The 14,696-nt window shown below is 43.2% G+C and overlaps 2 protein-coding genes across 6 annotated transcripts in view; one reads left to right on the forward strand and one right to left on the reverse strand.

The window, feature by feature from the left end:
- LOC146649565 (filamin-C-like) overlaps positions 1–10,721 on the reverse strand; it is a 61,698-nt gene extending 50,977 nt beyond the window's left edge. For 2 of the 5 annotated variants that reach the window (XM_085386988.1, XM_085386987.1), the window contains exon 1: positions 9,902–10,713. In XM_085386988.1, the coding sequence (XP_085243114.1) occupies positions 9,902–10,646 (745 nt within the window). In that variant the 5' untranslated portion in view covers positions 10,647–10,713. Of the gene's footprint in view, positions 1–9,901 lie in introns of all 5 variants that reach the window. The other 3 variants (XM_085386989.1, XM_085386986.1, XM_085386985.1) reach the window with 3 other exon arrangements.
- LOC146649564 (uncharacterized) overlaps positions 1–14,696 on the forward strand; it is a 380,555-nt gene that overhangs the window by 55,813 nt on the left and 310,046 nt on the right. The window lies entirely within an intron of this gene.

A 14,696-nucleotide genomic window follows, 5' to 3' on the forward strand; every position in this document is an offset into this window, starting at 1 on the left:
GTGTTCAAAAAAAGTGATTTATAATTTGGAGAAGGTGGGTTTGAGCTACACGTGCTCTGAGCGCCGCGTCCTGTAAACAGAAGCTGAGTCGAGGTGAGTTTTCTGTAAAAACCCCCAAAGGCTCTAAAATCAGGACTCTGCCAGCCGCACAACAACTCATCTGTTCGTTAATGTCCGACAGCCACGCTCGCCGGTCGTCATTGGTTACCAAACAAACAGGCCACCTAGAAACAATGGAGTCCTGATAGAAAGCCTGCAGCGTGAGAGGAAAACAGCCCCCCCGTCACCTCCTCCATCACCTCCTCCTCCTCCAGAACAAGCTCGAGGGTGACGGAGAAGCTGTGTAATGTGACATTTAGAAAGAAAGGCTTTATGAGCTGCAGAGTGGAGAGAGGAAGACATGGAGGGAGGGTGGAAAAAGCAAAGAACGAGGATGACGATGTAGGGAAAGAATTAAAGAGGAGGGTCTGAGCTCTGCAGGAGTCCAACAACAGGAAGTTAAAACAAGTTGCCAGCCAATCCTCCGGCTACCTGCTGACATGGCGTCCAGTCTGCTGTCGCTCTTTATCTGCACGTTTTTAAAACGCAGCCCTGAGAATAGAGTCACTGCTGTAAACTCCACTCTGTGACTATGAGAGGAAGATCACCTACGCTTGGACTCACCAATGTCCACAGTCTGCTTTTACAGGTGGTTTAACCACCAGCCTGACATCACCGCGTCCTCTTCCTCTCTGAAGAGTGAAAGTTACTCATCCTTTCATCGGATTCCTGTCAAGCTCAATTTGAAAAAGGAGAGTTAAACAATCCAAGATCAGGAGAAAGTCTGAATGTCTCCATCACTGGTTTAACTGGAAGCAGACTGGTGTCAGACAGTCTGAGGCCAGGCTTCCTTTGAGCCCTCACAGTGTGACCTCAGTAAACTGAAGGTGGTTTAAAAGGACAAATGAGGTCGTGACAGACTGATGGAGTGCAGATAGTTTGTGTGAGCACCCGTCCAAGGCGCAGGCTGGTACGCTGATGTTCACGTCTGTGTGGGAGGATTTCTACTATCTGCTGAGCTGCAGTCACACAGAGGTCAAAGCGAGGTCACGCCTGCAATACGAAGGCAGACGAAACAAAGAAAACCTCAATCTTCAACATTCAAACTGAGAAAAGGGACTTTTAAAGGCTCTGTGTATTTTTCACAGTGAATATCAACAAAGCTTCAAACACTCTCAGATTACAAATTTCTTTTCACGACCATCACCACGTCATCTTGACTCAGGCTGATACCCCTCCCCCCCAAACAAAAAAACAAACAAACAAAAGAAAAACAAAATCAGGCAGTGCTGTTCACAGTTACTGGGTAGTGTCCCTCAGCACGCTTCCAGAAACTGGCCAATCAGAAGAAGGTTAGCTGTAAAGTGAAAAGAGCTAAAACAGTTTGTTTCCGACAGAGTATGAACTGACGGGCTGCACCGACACGCAGGATCAGATAAAGAAGCACTATTATAACATTTTGAACTGTGAATCATGCAAAGCTGCCCTGGCACAGTATGAAAACAGGCAGCTGGATGTGAGCAGAGCAGGAAAGTATATGTAGGTCGTTTAGTATCGGGGGAAGAAATGAACATGAGGTGAACTCTGACTGCAGGAAGCTGAATTTAACATAACATAAAGTAGATTTTACCCTTTTTAGTGCATTTAAGCAATTCGCAGTCTGATTTTACTCGTGAAGCATTTTAAACACTACAGGAAGGAGTGTTTTTTCAAAATAAAAGCCTGAAAAAATATTTTTGGACTGCCTTTTGAGTGGGTCACTTTTGTAAAAGCTCTTCATGAAGCTGAAGTTTACAAGAAGAAACAGAACAACAGCCTGCTGTCACACAAACATCCACCCCGAGCACCTGCTGGATGGAGCGAAGATAGAGCTCATTCAGTCACTGATCAGCTGCTCCCGAACTTCACTGGAAGCTCAAACCTGATTTCTGTCTGAGCAGATGGACGGCAGCTGAGTAAATGAGATGTTGTTGTTTATCCTGGGAGACTTCACAAAGACCACAACTATTTAAAGACACACACACACACACACACACACACACACACACACACACACACACACACACACACACACACACACACACACACACACACACACGTGAGCTATAAAAGACCAAAGTCTGCTGATCGGGCCAGCAGCTGGTTAGGATTTCTGAGTGTGCTGCTCTGGTGTTTCCCCCTCAGAGTCCACACAGTGACATCAGGTGTACAATGAACTTTTATCCCTCCATCAGCTTTGTACCTCAAAGCATGCCCAGGTGTGAGAAATACGTGTTATTACTGCAATATTCAGCGCACAAACATGTACTCTATCAGTAGTTTAACACATTCTCTTCCTCTGAATGCTTTCTTGAATAAAGGAGGTCAAAGCAGTTACCTGGACACTTCAAATGCTCTGCTAGACACGAGCAGGTCAGTCAGGAGGGAGCTGATCACCCACCAGACCTAGAGCAAGGATCTACTGGATTTCCAGGCTGTACACGTCGCGCACGATGTTCAGGCCTCCGTCCTCCTCAGTGAGGAGAGCTTGATCCAGGAACAGTAACATTTACATCTCAGGGTCCTGCTTGGTTCTCTGAGCTGCTGAAGACCTGAAGCACCATCACTGGACAAAGGTAGTGGCATATGACACCAGCCATCAACCGCCTATATCATTTAGCCCCGCTCACACCTTCATGCATTTGATCCGCCTCCAAATTAAATACCACTGACTCCCCGTCATCTGTCAGGACTGAAGAAGACCTTTGGATGAGCCGTGAAACGAGTGCAGCCAGCGCCAGGCATGAGGAGCTTAGATACCGAAAACACCCACATATGAGCAGCAAACAAAGGACTAAATGTACCTCAGAGTTCTGGTTAAACGAGGCGAGGAGGGACAAGGAGATAGACAGGAAGTCAAAATCAATATAAGACACCAGACAAAACTATCAAAGTAAAACAGGAAACAAACAGTTGAACAGACTGAGAGGAATATGAAGACATAAAACAGATATATATCAGAGTTCCAATAACACAGCTTAACATCTCACCCTGACAGACAAACTTCAGGCACCCGAAATCCTGCCAAGTGTCCCTGGCTCCACAGGGAGGTGTCCCTCAGCAGGGACACTTGGCAGGAGCCGGGATCCGTTTGTCAGATGGCGTGATAGATGTGAGGTATATCCTCGTGTAGCAGTGACGCTCCGGTGTCATCCTCATCAAGGCGCCTTCCTTCTGACAACACCACCCAGAGAAACCCGACACGTGAGATGGCTCAGAGGCTGTTTGGAGCTGATATGAATAAAGCCGTGATTTCATGTGAGGATTCCACAATTTAAGACACCCTCCACTGGATTATAGTGCAGGTGAGGGTCAAAAGAAACAGGTGGGTCAAAGAGAAATGTGCTGATCTGAGAGGCGATCAGGAGGAAGAACGGAGATGAGAGAAAAAATGCTTTCAGAAAAGGAAGTGTTAATCATTTATTTTCACCAATCAACAAAATGCAGTGAATAAACAAAAGAGAAATCTAAATCAAATCAATATTTGGTGTGACCACGCTTTGGCTTCATAACAGCATCAATTCTTCTAGGTACACTTGCACACAGTTTTTAAAGAAACTCGGCTGGTAGGTTGTGCCAAACATCTTGGAGAACTGACCACAGATCTTCTGTGGATGTTGGCTTCCTCACATCCTTCTGTCTCTTCATATAATCCCAGACACACTCGATGACGTTGAGATCAGGGCTCTGTGGGGACCATGCCATTACTTCCAGTACTTCTTGTTCTTCTTTACACTTAAGATAATTCTTAATGACTTTGGCTTGGCTACATTTGGGGCAAATAAACAAGCGTTCATATTTCTGAAAGCATTCTTTGTTTAAAGCATTTTTTCACATTACTACATATATGTACATATACCAGAGGTGGGACCAAGTCATTGTTTTGCAAGTCTCAAGTAAGTCTCAAGTCTTTATCCTCAAGTCTCAAGTCAAGTCTCAAGTAATGTCAGGCAAGTCAGAGTCGAGTCTCAAGTCACTGGTGTAAAAGTCCAAGTAAAGTCACAAGTCTGAAACTTTGAATTTCAAGTCCTTTCGAGTCTTTAAAAAAAAAAAAAACGAAAAAATAATGTTGCAGTTATGCTAAATGTAAATATTAGACCATGTAATTTTAAAATCTGTGTTTTTCTCAACACATGACAAAATAGTGAACTTAGAAAATATACACAAATTGTGAAATTGCACCTCTTTAAAATGCAGCTCAATTAAACCTAGCTCCAAGAATAATTTTCACCGACAGTTCTGAGATAAGCTGCATGTTATTCTTGGATGCGGTTGTAGGACCGGCTTTAAAATCGCATGACAAAAATATCATACACATTAAAAAAAAACTGTATCACCAACATAGCCTGGACAACATTTGCTAGTTAGATGAAGTCAGCTATCTCATCTTAGCATATTTATATGCATATTTATAATTATACGCTTCTTGGAGTGAGTGCATACACTCATGAAGTTTAGTAACTTCAGGTCACTGCAACAAGCCCAGGTACAGTTTACCGACGGATGGGTGCAGGACCTTGAAATGCACCGTGTAGAACGAAAGACCATCGTACGTATCATAAGTTTACCAGTCTCACAAATCGTCGTCATAAATATACATTCCTTAACCGTTTATTAATAGGACCTTTGAGCTCAACGGTAATTAATTAGTAGTGGAAATAATTTCTGGTAGCATCACAGAAATGTAGCAGTGACAACAATATTGTATGCTGTAATCGTACTGGGCAATTAGTGATACAAAAAACCTGTTTTATCCTGTGAATAAAAGCATATGTTTTTGTCAATGTACCATAATAACAGAAGCGAAACGCAATATTGTGTCAGGACAATTCACTATTTATGCACAATAAATAAAGGAGCATAGCGCGACAATTTCTGTTCAGCGCCAGACTTGCTTGTAACCTATATCACCAATTATGTTATGAAAATGACGTATTAACTACTAAAAAACACTGACCTTCGTGTAAATGCTTGGAGCAGACTAACCTGTGAGCTGGAGTGTTCTGGGACGTTATATTTGGTCTTTGAATGGCTGCAATCCAGGCCATCCGTCGCGTCTTTGTTACTTCGGAAACATGGCTTAAACAATTTCTCTTCAACGACGTAATCCGATAACAACCGATCTCTTTACCCGTCGGCTTCCCGTGGCTGTCATGCGACCGGCTATTGCAGTTAATAATACAACGGCTTCTTGACATTTTTGTGTTTCTTTTTATCGCTGTATAACTGATTTTAATTGAAAGCCTGCGTGCGCTAGTACCGCTTGCCACGAGTTCCCAGAATCCTTTGCGGTTCTACCCGTGAATGACGTCACATTTTCAATCTCTATATAATATGCATGTTAAATTTTATATTTGGGGTAAAATATCAAGTCTTTTCAAGTAAACCGGTTCAAGTCCAATTCAAGTCCCAAGTCATTGGTGTAAAAGTCCAAGTCAAGTCACAAGTCTTAGAACATTTTTTCAAGTCAAGTCTAAAGTCATAAAATTAATGACTCGAGTCTGACTCGAGTCCAAGTCATGTGACTCGAGTCCACACCTCTGACATATACATATGTATGTACACACACACACACACACACACACACACACACACACACACATATCCATCTTATTCTCTTATCCTAGTGGCAGCAGTCTAAGCAGAGAAGCCCAGCCTCCTCCTCCAACGACAATGAGCATGGAGGCGTTCACAAACCAGCCGAGAGATCAAATCTCTCCAGCGTGGAACTTTTCTCAGTCTGTCTGATTTTTTAGGGATGTAGCTCTGCAAAGCCAATGTACCACTGTTAGATATTGTTAGATACCCCAGATCTTGCACACACACATACAACACACCACACACTAATCAATAACTTATAATAACTCTGTCAGCTGGAGCCTGAACACATCATTCCCCTCGATGTGCTCAGGCTCCGGCTGCTGCTTCAAATGCTTCACAACAGCTGTGGCGACAGCTGACACACACATGCACACAAACACACACACACCCTCACCCTCTTGTCATGTGGTTGGTCTCTGTCTGGGGGGGGGGGCAGTAACTAAAGTGAGTCTTTGTTGTTCAGACTCAAACTGGACGTTTACTGCAGAGTCTACAGTGTGACAGTCAGCAGATCACACCAGATCTCTCTATCTCTCTTCTCTCAAACACACACACACACACACACACACACACACACACACACACACACACACACACACACACACACACACACACACACACAGGGGAAGTCCGGGGCTTTGAAAAATCTCATTCTTTCCCTGCAGTCCATTTGAAATTTTGCTGATCTTATTGTTAGGTACTCCTCCTTGATCCTCCTCCTGTTTTCCAGTTTAAAGGGTGTTCTTCCTCCCCACCATCTCCAGTTTTGCTTATTAGCTCATCTGGTAATGGGCTCCTACTCCCCCACATCACCCTCAGCTAGTTTAAACTGTTTTGAGGTGATTTCTGCTGTTTGTGCAGCTGTTCCTCTCAAACTTCACAAATACCCAGTGAGGCTCAGAGGGAACAAAGACCAACTAGCATGTAGACGCCCAGCACTGAAACATCTGTCTCCAACAGTGGCTTAAACACGCTCCCACATCTGGAAATGACCAAACAAGCTCACTTTAATCTGGTTAAGCTGGACCCTTGATGTAGTTTCCAGCATCCAGCTGGTGTCACGCTGCCTCAGTGATACTTAGAGATGCTGAGCCATCGTTAATGAAAGCTGTCCCGCTGACTCATAACAGATTGATTCTGAGGTTTCCAGGAGCTCTGAGAGAAGGAAGGTGCAAACACACCACAGCTTCAAAGAGGTGGGTTACTGGTGCAGATTAAACCATCTAAACCCAACAAGCTCATAACAAAAGAAAAAAAGTGCAAACATAAAAGTCCAAACGGGGCGTGACCACAGCCTCCTCATTAGTTTCGTGTTTGCCGGTGCCTGACAGGAAGTGTTCAGCAGGGAGGATCAGGACAGTACGAGGGTGTCTTATATAACAGCCTGTGACGTCCTCATCAGGAGCTTGGAAGGAGCCCTTCTTTGGAGGTCATGGTTCGAGTCCCGCTGGGAGCTTTGAGTTTTTCTTTAGTATGACTTTTTACTCTCACTATTATATCCTGGTTGAAGGTTCAGGACAGCAGGACGTCACCCCCACACAAGAAAGGCTCAGACTCGACTTCGTTATTTTGGTCTTAATGAAGCCGACAGTGTGACAAAGTGAAGCTCCCAGTACGTCCTAAAAAGAGAGGCGATACCACACTCACACTTCCTCTCCCACAAATGACCATCTCCACATTGAACCTCTCTTCGTCTCCTATTCCACCCGACCTTTGACCTCTGAATTGCTGCCACACACAGACTCGGTATCACAGTTTTCACATAAACGCTGCACAGGTACAGTCTAACCTGTGACCTCACAGTCAGGTAGGATATCCTCAGCTGTAACAGGAAGTTAATGTGAAACACGGCTCAGAAATCAGCAGCGTGTAGTGAGTTACTATGAGGGGAGGGAGGGGCGGGGTGTCCTGGCCTTAGTTTAACATTCCTGTGTGCTGACTGCTGCAACACATGGCAACTATTACAGAGACACAGCCAGAGAGGCATGGAGGTAAAATTAGCCGATATTTGAATGGAGTTTGGCTGAAAGAATCCAGGTTAGAGAAAACGCGCAGTTCAGCTCAGCAGCCTCAGCTACACAAACACCACATTAACCATTTATACACCCACCCCTCAGGTTTGGAAACAAGCCAATCAGGTTACAGATCACATCCTGTCACACATCAAATATCTGTGTATCAGACACAACAAGCAACTCACATATATTAGCTAACCAATGATGAGTTCCTGTTGGCCCCACTACTAGTGCTAAAACATTATTAAGTGGCTGTCTCCAGGCCAGGCCTCTTATGAAGCCTGTCAGCTGTGGTTGGTTATAATGACCTTTTATATATAATTATATATCTATATAGATATATCTATCTATCTATCTATCTATCTATCTATCTATCTATCTATCTATCTATCTATATAAAATTATTATAAAATAATAGAAAAGCATATGCATTTTATTAACAAAGTTTAATTAAATGTTGCCCTGCATAAGGGGGTCCTGAGGAGCCCTCAGCATGTCTCTGCCCCCAGGCCCCTCAGCAGGTTAGCGAGGCCCTGCATTCTCTGGGTCTATTTTCAGCAGCTGTTGGCTGAGGGACAGCAGAGCTCAGCTGTGCTGCTATCAATCAACTCCTACTCACACTGCTCCTCCACCTCCTCCACCCCCTCCACCCCATAAAACCCCAACAAGTAACTGCGCCCTCCAGGCCTCGCAGCCCCCCAACAGCCCCCCCATCAGCTGCAGACTCACAACAGCAGCTCAAGCTTCAGTTTGTCCTGTTAGACCCTCAACAAAAGTAAAACTACAACACATGAAAACAAACTTATCTCCAGAGCTGAGCGCACAGCTGGACAGAGGAAAACTTTCACCTTTAGCCTTAACCACCATGTCTCGTTAGTGATGTCAGTATTTTTCTTTAAATATTTTAATATTATTTCCATGAATATATGACAGATGTCCACAAGTTAAATACACAGCTGGGTATTTTCTGTTAATCCGATACAAGAAACATTCAAAAGCCCGAAACTGAAAACTGCTCAATGAATGAAAATGAAGCATGTTTTTCCTTAAGTTATAATAAATGTGACATAATTACAAAAAGTGATTTTCTTTAATTAAAGCATTGATTTCCAGCTGACGGTTACTGTGACAAGCTCAGTCTAAACTCAGTTTAATCCTGATATTGAATGTAAGAAGAATTGTTGGCTGTGATTTTTTCTTCAGTGTGTGGATTTTTCCTCTCTCTCATTTATCGTCTTTTATTTCAGGGTCTCCCTTTGATTTTGCTATTTATGTTTTTGATCATCTGTCTTTGATTTTTTTTTTTAAATCATGCTATATGAACAAAGTTATTATTACTGTTACTACCTATGTTTCATTTAATGAAGGTAAGCCTGCTTAGTCTTTGTGTCCTGCACAGTTACAGACAGACTGAAGTGGGAACAATTACTCTCAACAGGAGTCTGTTAACAACTAAACCTTCATATAAACACTGAAAACCATGGCACACAGACTCCAACACACCACTGCACAATGAATTCAGCAACACAAACACACTGTGTCTGCAAATACTGTCCTTTAGTCAGATTAGTGCATTTAACTTCATCTATACTAGTTTTTTAATGCTGTACTAAGTAGCATGGACTTCATGTCTGCAGACTGAGCAGTAAAGTTGTACTTCTTCAGGATTTATAAAACCCTGCAACACCTTGGCCACTCATCATTCACATCCACTCCAAGACATCTGCAGTCCGATTTACGTCCTTCTGGAGGGTTCCAAACACTTTTGGATTTCTTGAAGGGTTCAAGTTTCAACAAGTTTCTCTGAGCCCTCCCGAGACCTTTTGCAAAAATCACATACTCTGTACTTGGGTGAAATTTAAAAGCAGGCTTTAATAATTCTGACTTTTTATCCTTAAAAATAAGAAACTCTTTGAATGAATCCACTGATGAAGCTGTACGCACTGAACAGCTGTGAACACCTGGATCTCCACACACCTGTGAGCCACACCTGTGACCTGTCAGTCACAAACCGATGCCACACGTGATTACCTTTGTTAAAACCCCTTTTATGAAAGAAACCAGCAGTTGGGCTGACTGTTTCCAGGTCTCTCTCTCTCTCTCTCTCTCTCTCTCTCTCTCTCACACACACATACAAATACACACCGTGCGTAAAATTTGCGTAAAAACTCTCCAAACGCGCCTCTGTCTCGGTTTTACGCACTCACCGATGGAGACCAATTTGATGTGCTCCCTTTCCAGGAACTCCAGCGCCACGGACACGTTCTCCAGCTTCATCTGCCTGAAGTTGGGTCTGCTGTGGTACTTCCGGTACATCTTTTTCTGGCTTAGCACCTCCAGCAGCCCTATTAACTTTAGCCCATCGCTTAGGTCCTTCTGTAGGTCGTTGATGCGTTTGTTGATCACCTTCAGGTGCTCGTTGCACCACCTAGTGAAGGTGTTCTGCTGGATCTTCTTCCACGGGGCGTCCTCGGCTAGGTCCTTCTCGGTGGCCGGCATCTCCTCCTCCTCGTCCTCCTCGCCGATGTCCGCGGTGCTCTGGTAGAACTGCTGGGGCTCCAAGTAGCTGTTGTTGCTCATCATGGACATGCCTTTTATAGAACCGAGCGCAGTGGGAAGAGAAGGAAAGGCAGAAAAAAAAGAGAAACGGGGGGCAGTGGAAGCGGAGGGGCAGTGCCCAGCGCGCGGGGAGGGAGCTTCACGGAGCTGTGCGTAAAGAGGCGCGCATGCAGACCCGAGGTCACTCCTGTGGCTCACACTCTCAGAGAAAGCGGAGGCTCGGGAGGAAGAGTGAAGAATAGTCTGCTTTTGTCCTCCGGCTGGCTTGGCTGTGGTCACACGCGGGTGGCGTCGTGGACAGAGTGGGGCTGTGCAGCTGCGGGAGCGTGAAGCGAGGTTTAAAGGCTCGGCGTCACTGCGCAGGACTCCCAGGAATGCCCCTGCCATGACCATATACTACTGCGGCCCGGGCATCCTCCGAGCCGCAGGACACCGAGACCGCAGATCATTGGTCGGCGCGGAACAGGGGGGTGGAGACACGCTGGACACCCCCAACCAGGACACCCCCATCTACCCCACCCCGACAGCCGGACCCGGGGCTCCACAGCCGCTCTGACACCTCCGGTATTTTTAGAGTCCTCAAACCTGGAGAGACACCCTGAGGAGGGACATGACATCACCATCAGACAGCGAATCAAATCACTGCATGATATTTAAACAACAAAGCATAAATAAAAAACATCAAAGTTTACTTCAGTTTGGAAATACATATCATATCTGAAAATACAATAGGCTCTGTGATAATGATTAATGACAATTAATGGTAACTACAATGGAGGTTAGGTGTTTACAGTTAATTGAATGAGGTGTTGCTGCTTCTTGCAATTCCATTGGCTGCCAAATGGAGGCGCGGCAAACTGAAGCAAGCGAGAGAGGAAGAAAAATTCCATGCTGCGTTTTTGAAGAATAAAACAAACTGAAGAGATTTATTGACGTAAACAGCAGCGCCCCCTGCTGAGCACAGTCTGCTTCTACGTGAAACAAGCTGAACTTGACCCAGAGTGAAACCCAAGATCAGCTCTGCAATAATCACATACAGATGTGTGCAGTTACAGCTTTATAAGAGCTGCTGGTTTTATTCCAACTGTGTTGAACATCAGCCTAAAATGTGCTCGCTGTGGCTGTACATAGTCTATAGTCTTTATAAACAAAAAATGTCCACAGTGATGATTCTAGTGGGTTGAGTGGATTAAAAAGTGACAAGTGGCACAGTGGCTCACTGCATTCATGCTGTGGAATCGTGGGCTCGTTGAACATGTGTGTGAAAACATGAAAGTAGTGTTTTGAGTTAAAATGTGTGGCATCAGGCATATTTCCTGTGTGTCACGTTTAGAGACTTACTATAAAAACACAAGACAGGAATACAGACTCACCGTGAGTCTGAAAATATCTGCGTCCAGCTCAGATATCACGAGAGGAAAACAGCAGCTCACATCTAAAGTGTAAATATGGAGCCAAACTAAATTTAACAGCGAGTGCCGCCGTGATACACTCATCATCCTCTCAGGGCAGACAGTTTACCAGAGTTATCACCACTTATTACGGTCATGACTTCACTCCTGATTCCTACTCTTTTTTTCCCCTTCACCATGAACTGAATAAAGACGATGGAAGTAGCCATTATGATGTCACCATGAAGCAACTTTTTGACCACTAGGTAGCCCCGCCCTAAATCATTCCTGGTTTTGTGGTCTTTTCTGGCTCTAATGGGACCTTTTGGTTTGGTTTGATTTGGTTTGATCCACCACACAGCTGCCACAACTATGATGGTGACACAAGGTTTCACAGCAGAAACTGACACAGCATCAGATGACAGAGTAGATAGAGCATTAGAACATGGTATACTATGGCCATAAAGGGATGGACATGGTCAGCAACAATACTCAGCTACGATGCTGTATTTAAACTGTAAACTGTGTTGCTCAGGTGACAAAAGCGGGTCAATAAAATATCCTTCACACCATCACACCACCAGCAGCCTGAAATACTGGTATAAGGCAGGATTGATAAATGACTTCATAATGGCTGTTTTCACCAAACTCTAAACTTACCATCTGATTGTACTAGCAGGAATCATCATCAGACCAGGAAACGTTTTTTTGTCTTCTGTTGTCCAGTTTTTGTGAGTCTGTGTAAACTGTAGCCTCTCTGTAGCCTACTGTTATTAGTGAACAAAAGTGGTACATGTGAGGTCTTCTGCTGCTGGAGCCCAGTTGCTTCAAGTTTAGACCAGCCTCTCTAGCACCAACAACCAAGCACTTCAGCAGGTCATTGTCACGATGTCTACATACCTAAAAGCAATAAGTTGCTGCCATGTGATTGGTTGAATAGATAATTGCATGGTTGAAACAGGTGCATGTAATGTCTCAAGGTTGTTTTTACCAGTAATTCTGAAAATATACCATAATGCTGAACACATGAAAGACAAGGAAAACTATGTTTATTTGTATTAGATCATTTAACAAACATAAAATACAGTCCCAGACAGATGTTATCATGGTGCAAAAACATCAAGAACAGAGATCAAAAACAAAGAAGAGAAACAGCAGCCAGATGACAGTGATGTTCCACTTTTTTGCGGCTCAGATTCAGGACGCCAAAGTAGAAGCAGAGTTCATACAGCACACCTGATACTTGACAGTAACACCTGACGCACAATCAGCAGTGAAATCTGAGGAGTTTAAACAGTCAGACATTTTTAAATCTTTTCACCGTGGTCTAAGTATACATCCAGGATGAACCTAGCTTTGCAAAAAGGCTGGAACTCAGGGGCAAACTGACAGCTATCAGTGTCTTCTGTATTTTCTTTTTTAAAGCTCATTGGCAGTTTCCCCCTATGTGTTTAACATCCTAATCAACGCTGAGCTTGGCTAATCACGTTTAAACATATGAACACTTGTCCCACCCCCAAAACAAAATAAAACTAAACAAAACAACAAACCATAACATTCATTTTTATACCAACTAGCATGATGTTGAATAAATCTATTGCTAACTACCAAATAAATCCCAAAATATGGAAAAACATTTAGCATACTATCTTTAGTTATGCTGGCTAACATATGTTAAGCTAGGCTAAGCTAATTTTATAAACACCAGTTACAAAAAACTACAACAATGCCTGTCAGTACTAGAAGAACCTAGTGTAATGCCTGCAGTGGCTAATAACAACAAAAATATCACTTAGCTAATAAAACATGCCAGTATTTCAGCAGCTACACGGACTTGTGCTAAATTAGGCTGAACTAGCTGCTACTGATAGATAACTATAATAATAAACTGCTATTTCCATTAGACACAGCTGCGCGACACAACACCAGTTAGAAACCAGCAGGAAAACATGTTGCGTTAAACTGTTTGTAGTTCTATAAGTTAAACTAGTTCAGTGACAATGTCTTTAGCTGTGTGCCACATAAACTTAATGTAAACCATCATGTAGATGTTAAGGTGCTCCCATGGTTCCAGTGTTCATGCTCAGCTTGGTTAAACCCAGATGAAACTAAAATCCACCATAAAAACAATTGGCTAATAACACAGTCTGCATCAGCTAATGGAAGAATTGGATTTTAGCGCTCATGCTACAGCTTGGCTGAAGCTGCTACAGCGGCTACATCTACTCTTCTAATTTCATGCAAAGTCACTATTCCTCTAAACCTAACATGCAGGATGGAGATACCTACTGGGAGCTAACGTTTGTCAGGACTGTGCTAAGGATGGACGGATTCAGGATATCACTGATAAAACAAAATATGCCTTTTCACTTTTACATTTTAATTTTGTGAAAAGAGAACAACAAAAGGATCAGATAAGTACTAGTTCTGTTTTCAGAAGTACATAAAAACTATCACAGACCTCCAGAAATTGATATCAAGTGCAAGTTACTGTGGCAGAAACAACAGCAGATAAACTGACATATTTTGTATTTTGATTATATTATTGTGACTTTTGTCAAGATAACTCCAACACAGACATACGAGAACCATCAGAGGAGATTTGGTGGCCTAACAGGAAGCTCAGATGTTTGAGAAGTTTTCAAAGTAAATCCATATTCACACAATAGATGAAAGAAAGTTTTTTAAATTGTTCTATAAATTCAGATGTGATTTCTGCATAATGGACAAACAGTCTGAGTTGTGCTGCTGTATATTAATGTATCAGGAAACCAATAATCAGTCCACCCCCAGACTCTTCTTAATGCTAGATTTGCAAACATCTGACAAACTATCACATACTTATTATCACAGAAGCTGTAGGAAAATTATGCACTTTAAAACAGAACAAAGAAGAAACCAAGCGGAAGAAAAATCAGAACAAAGCACCTGATCAAAGCAAAGATACCAAGACGGTACAGAGGAACACCGGCATGCAGCTTTTAGGAAGATTTTTGTAATTTTACTGACATAATAATAAAAAAATAGTATCGAGTTTGTATTCACAGTAAAA

Source organism: Rhamphochromis longiceps, linkage group LG17 (genome assembly GCF_057381845.1).
Source record: "Rhamphochromis longiceps isolate RC_006_pf linkage group LG17, R_longiceps_female_GT1.1, whole genome shotgun sequence".
Taxonomy (NCBI): Eukaryota; Metazoa; Chordata; class Actinopteri; order Cichliformes; family Cichlidae; genus Rhamphochromis; species Rhamphochromis longiceps.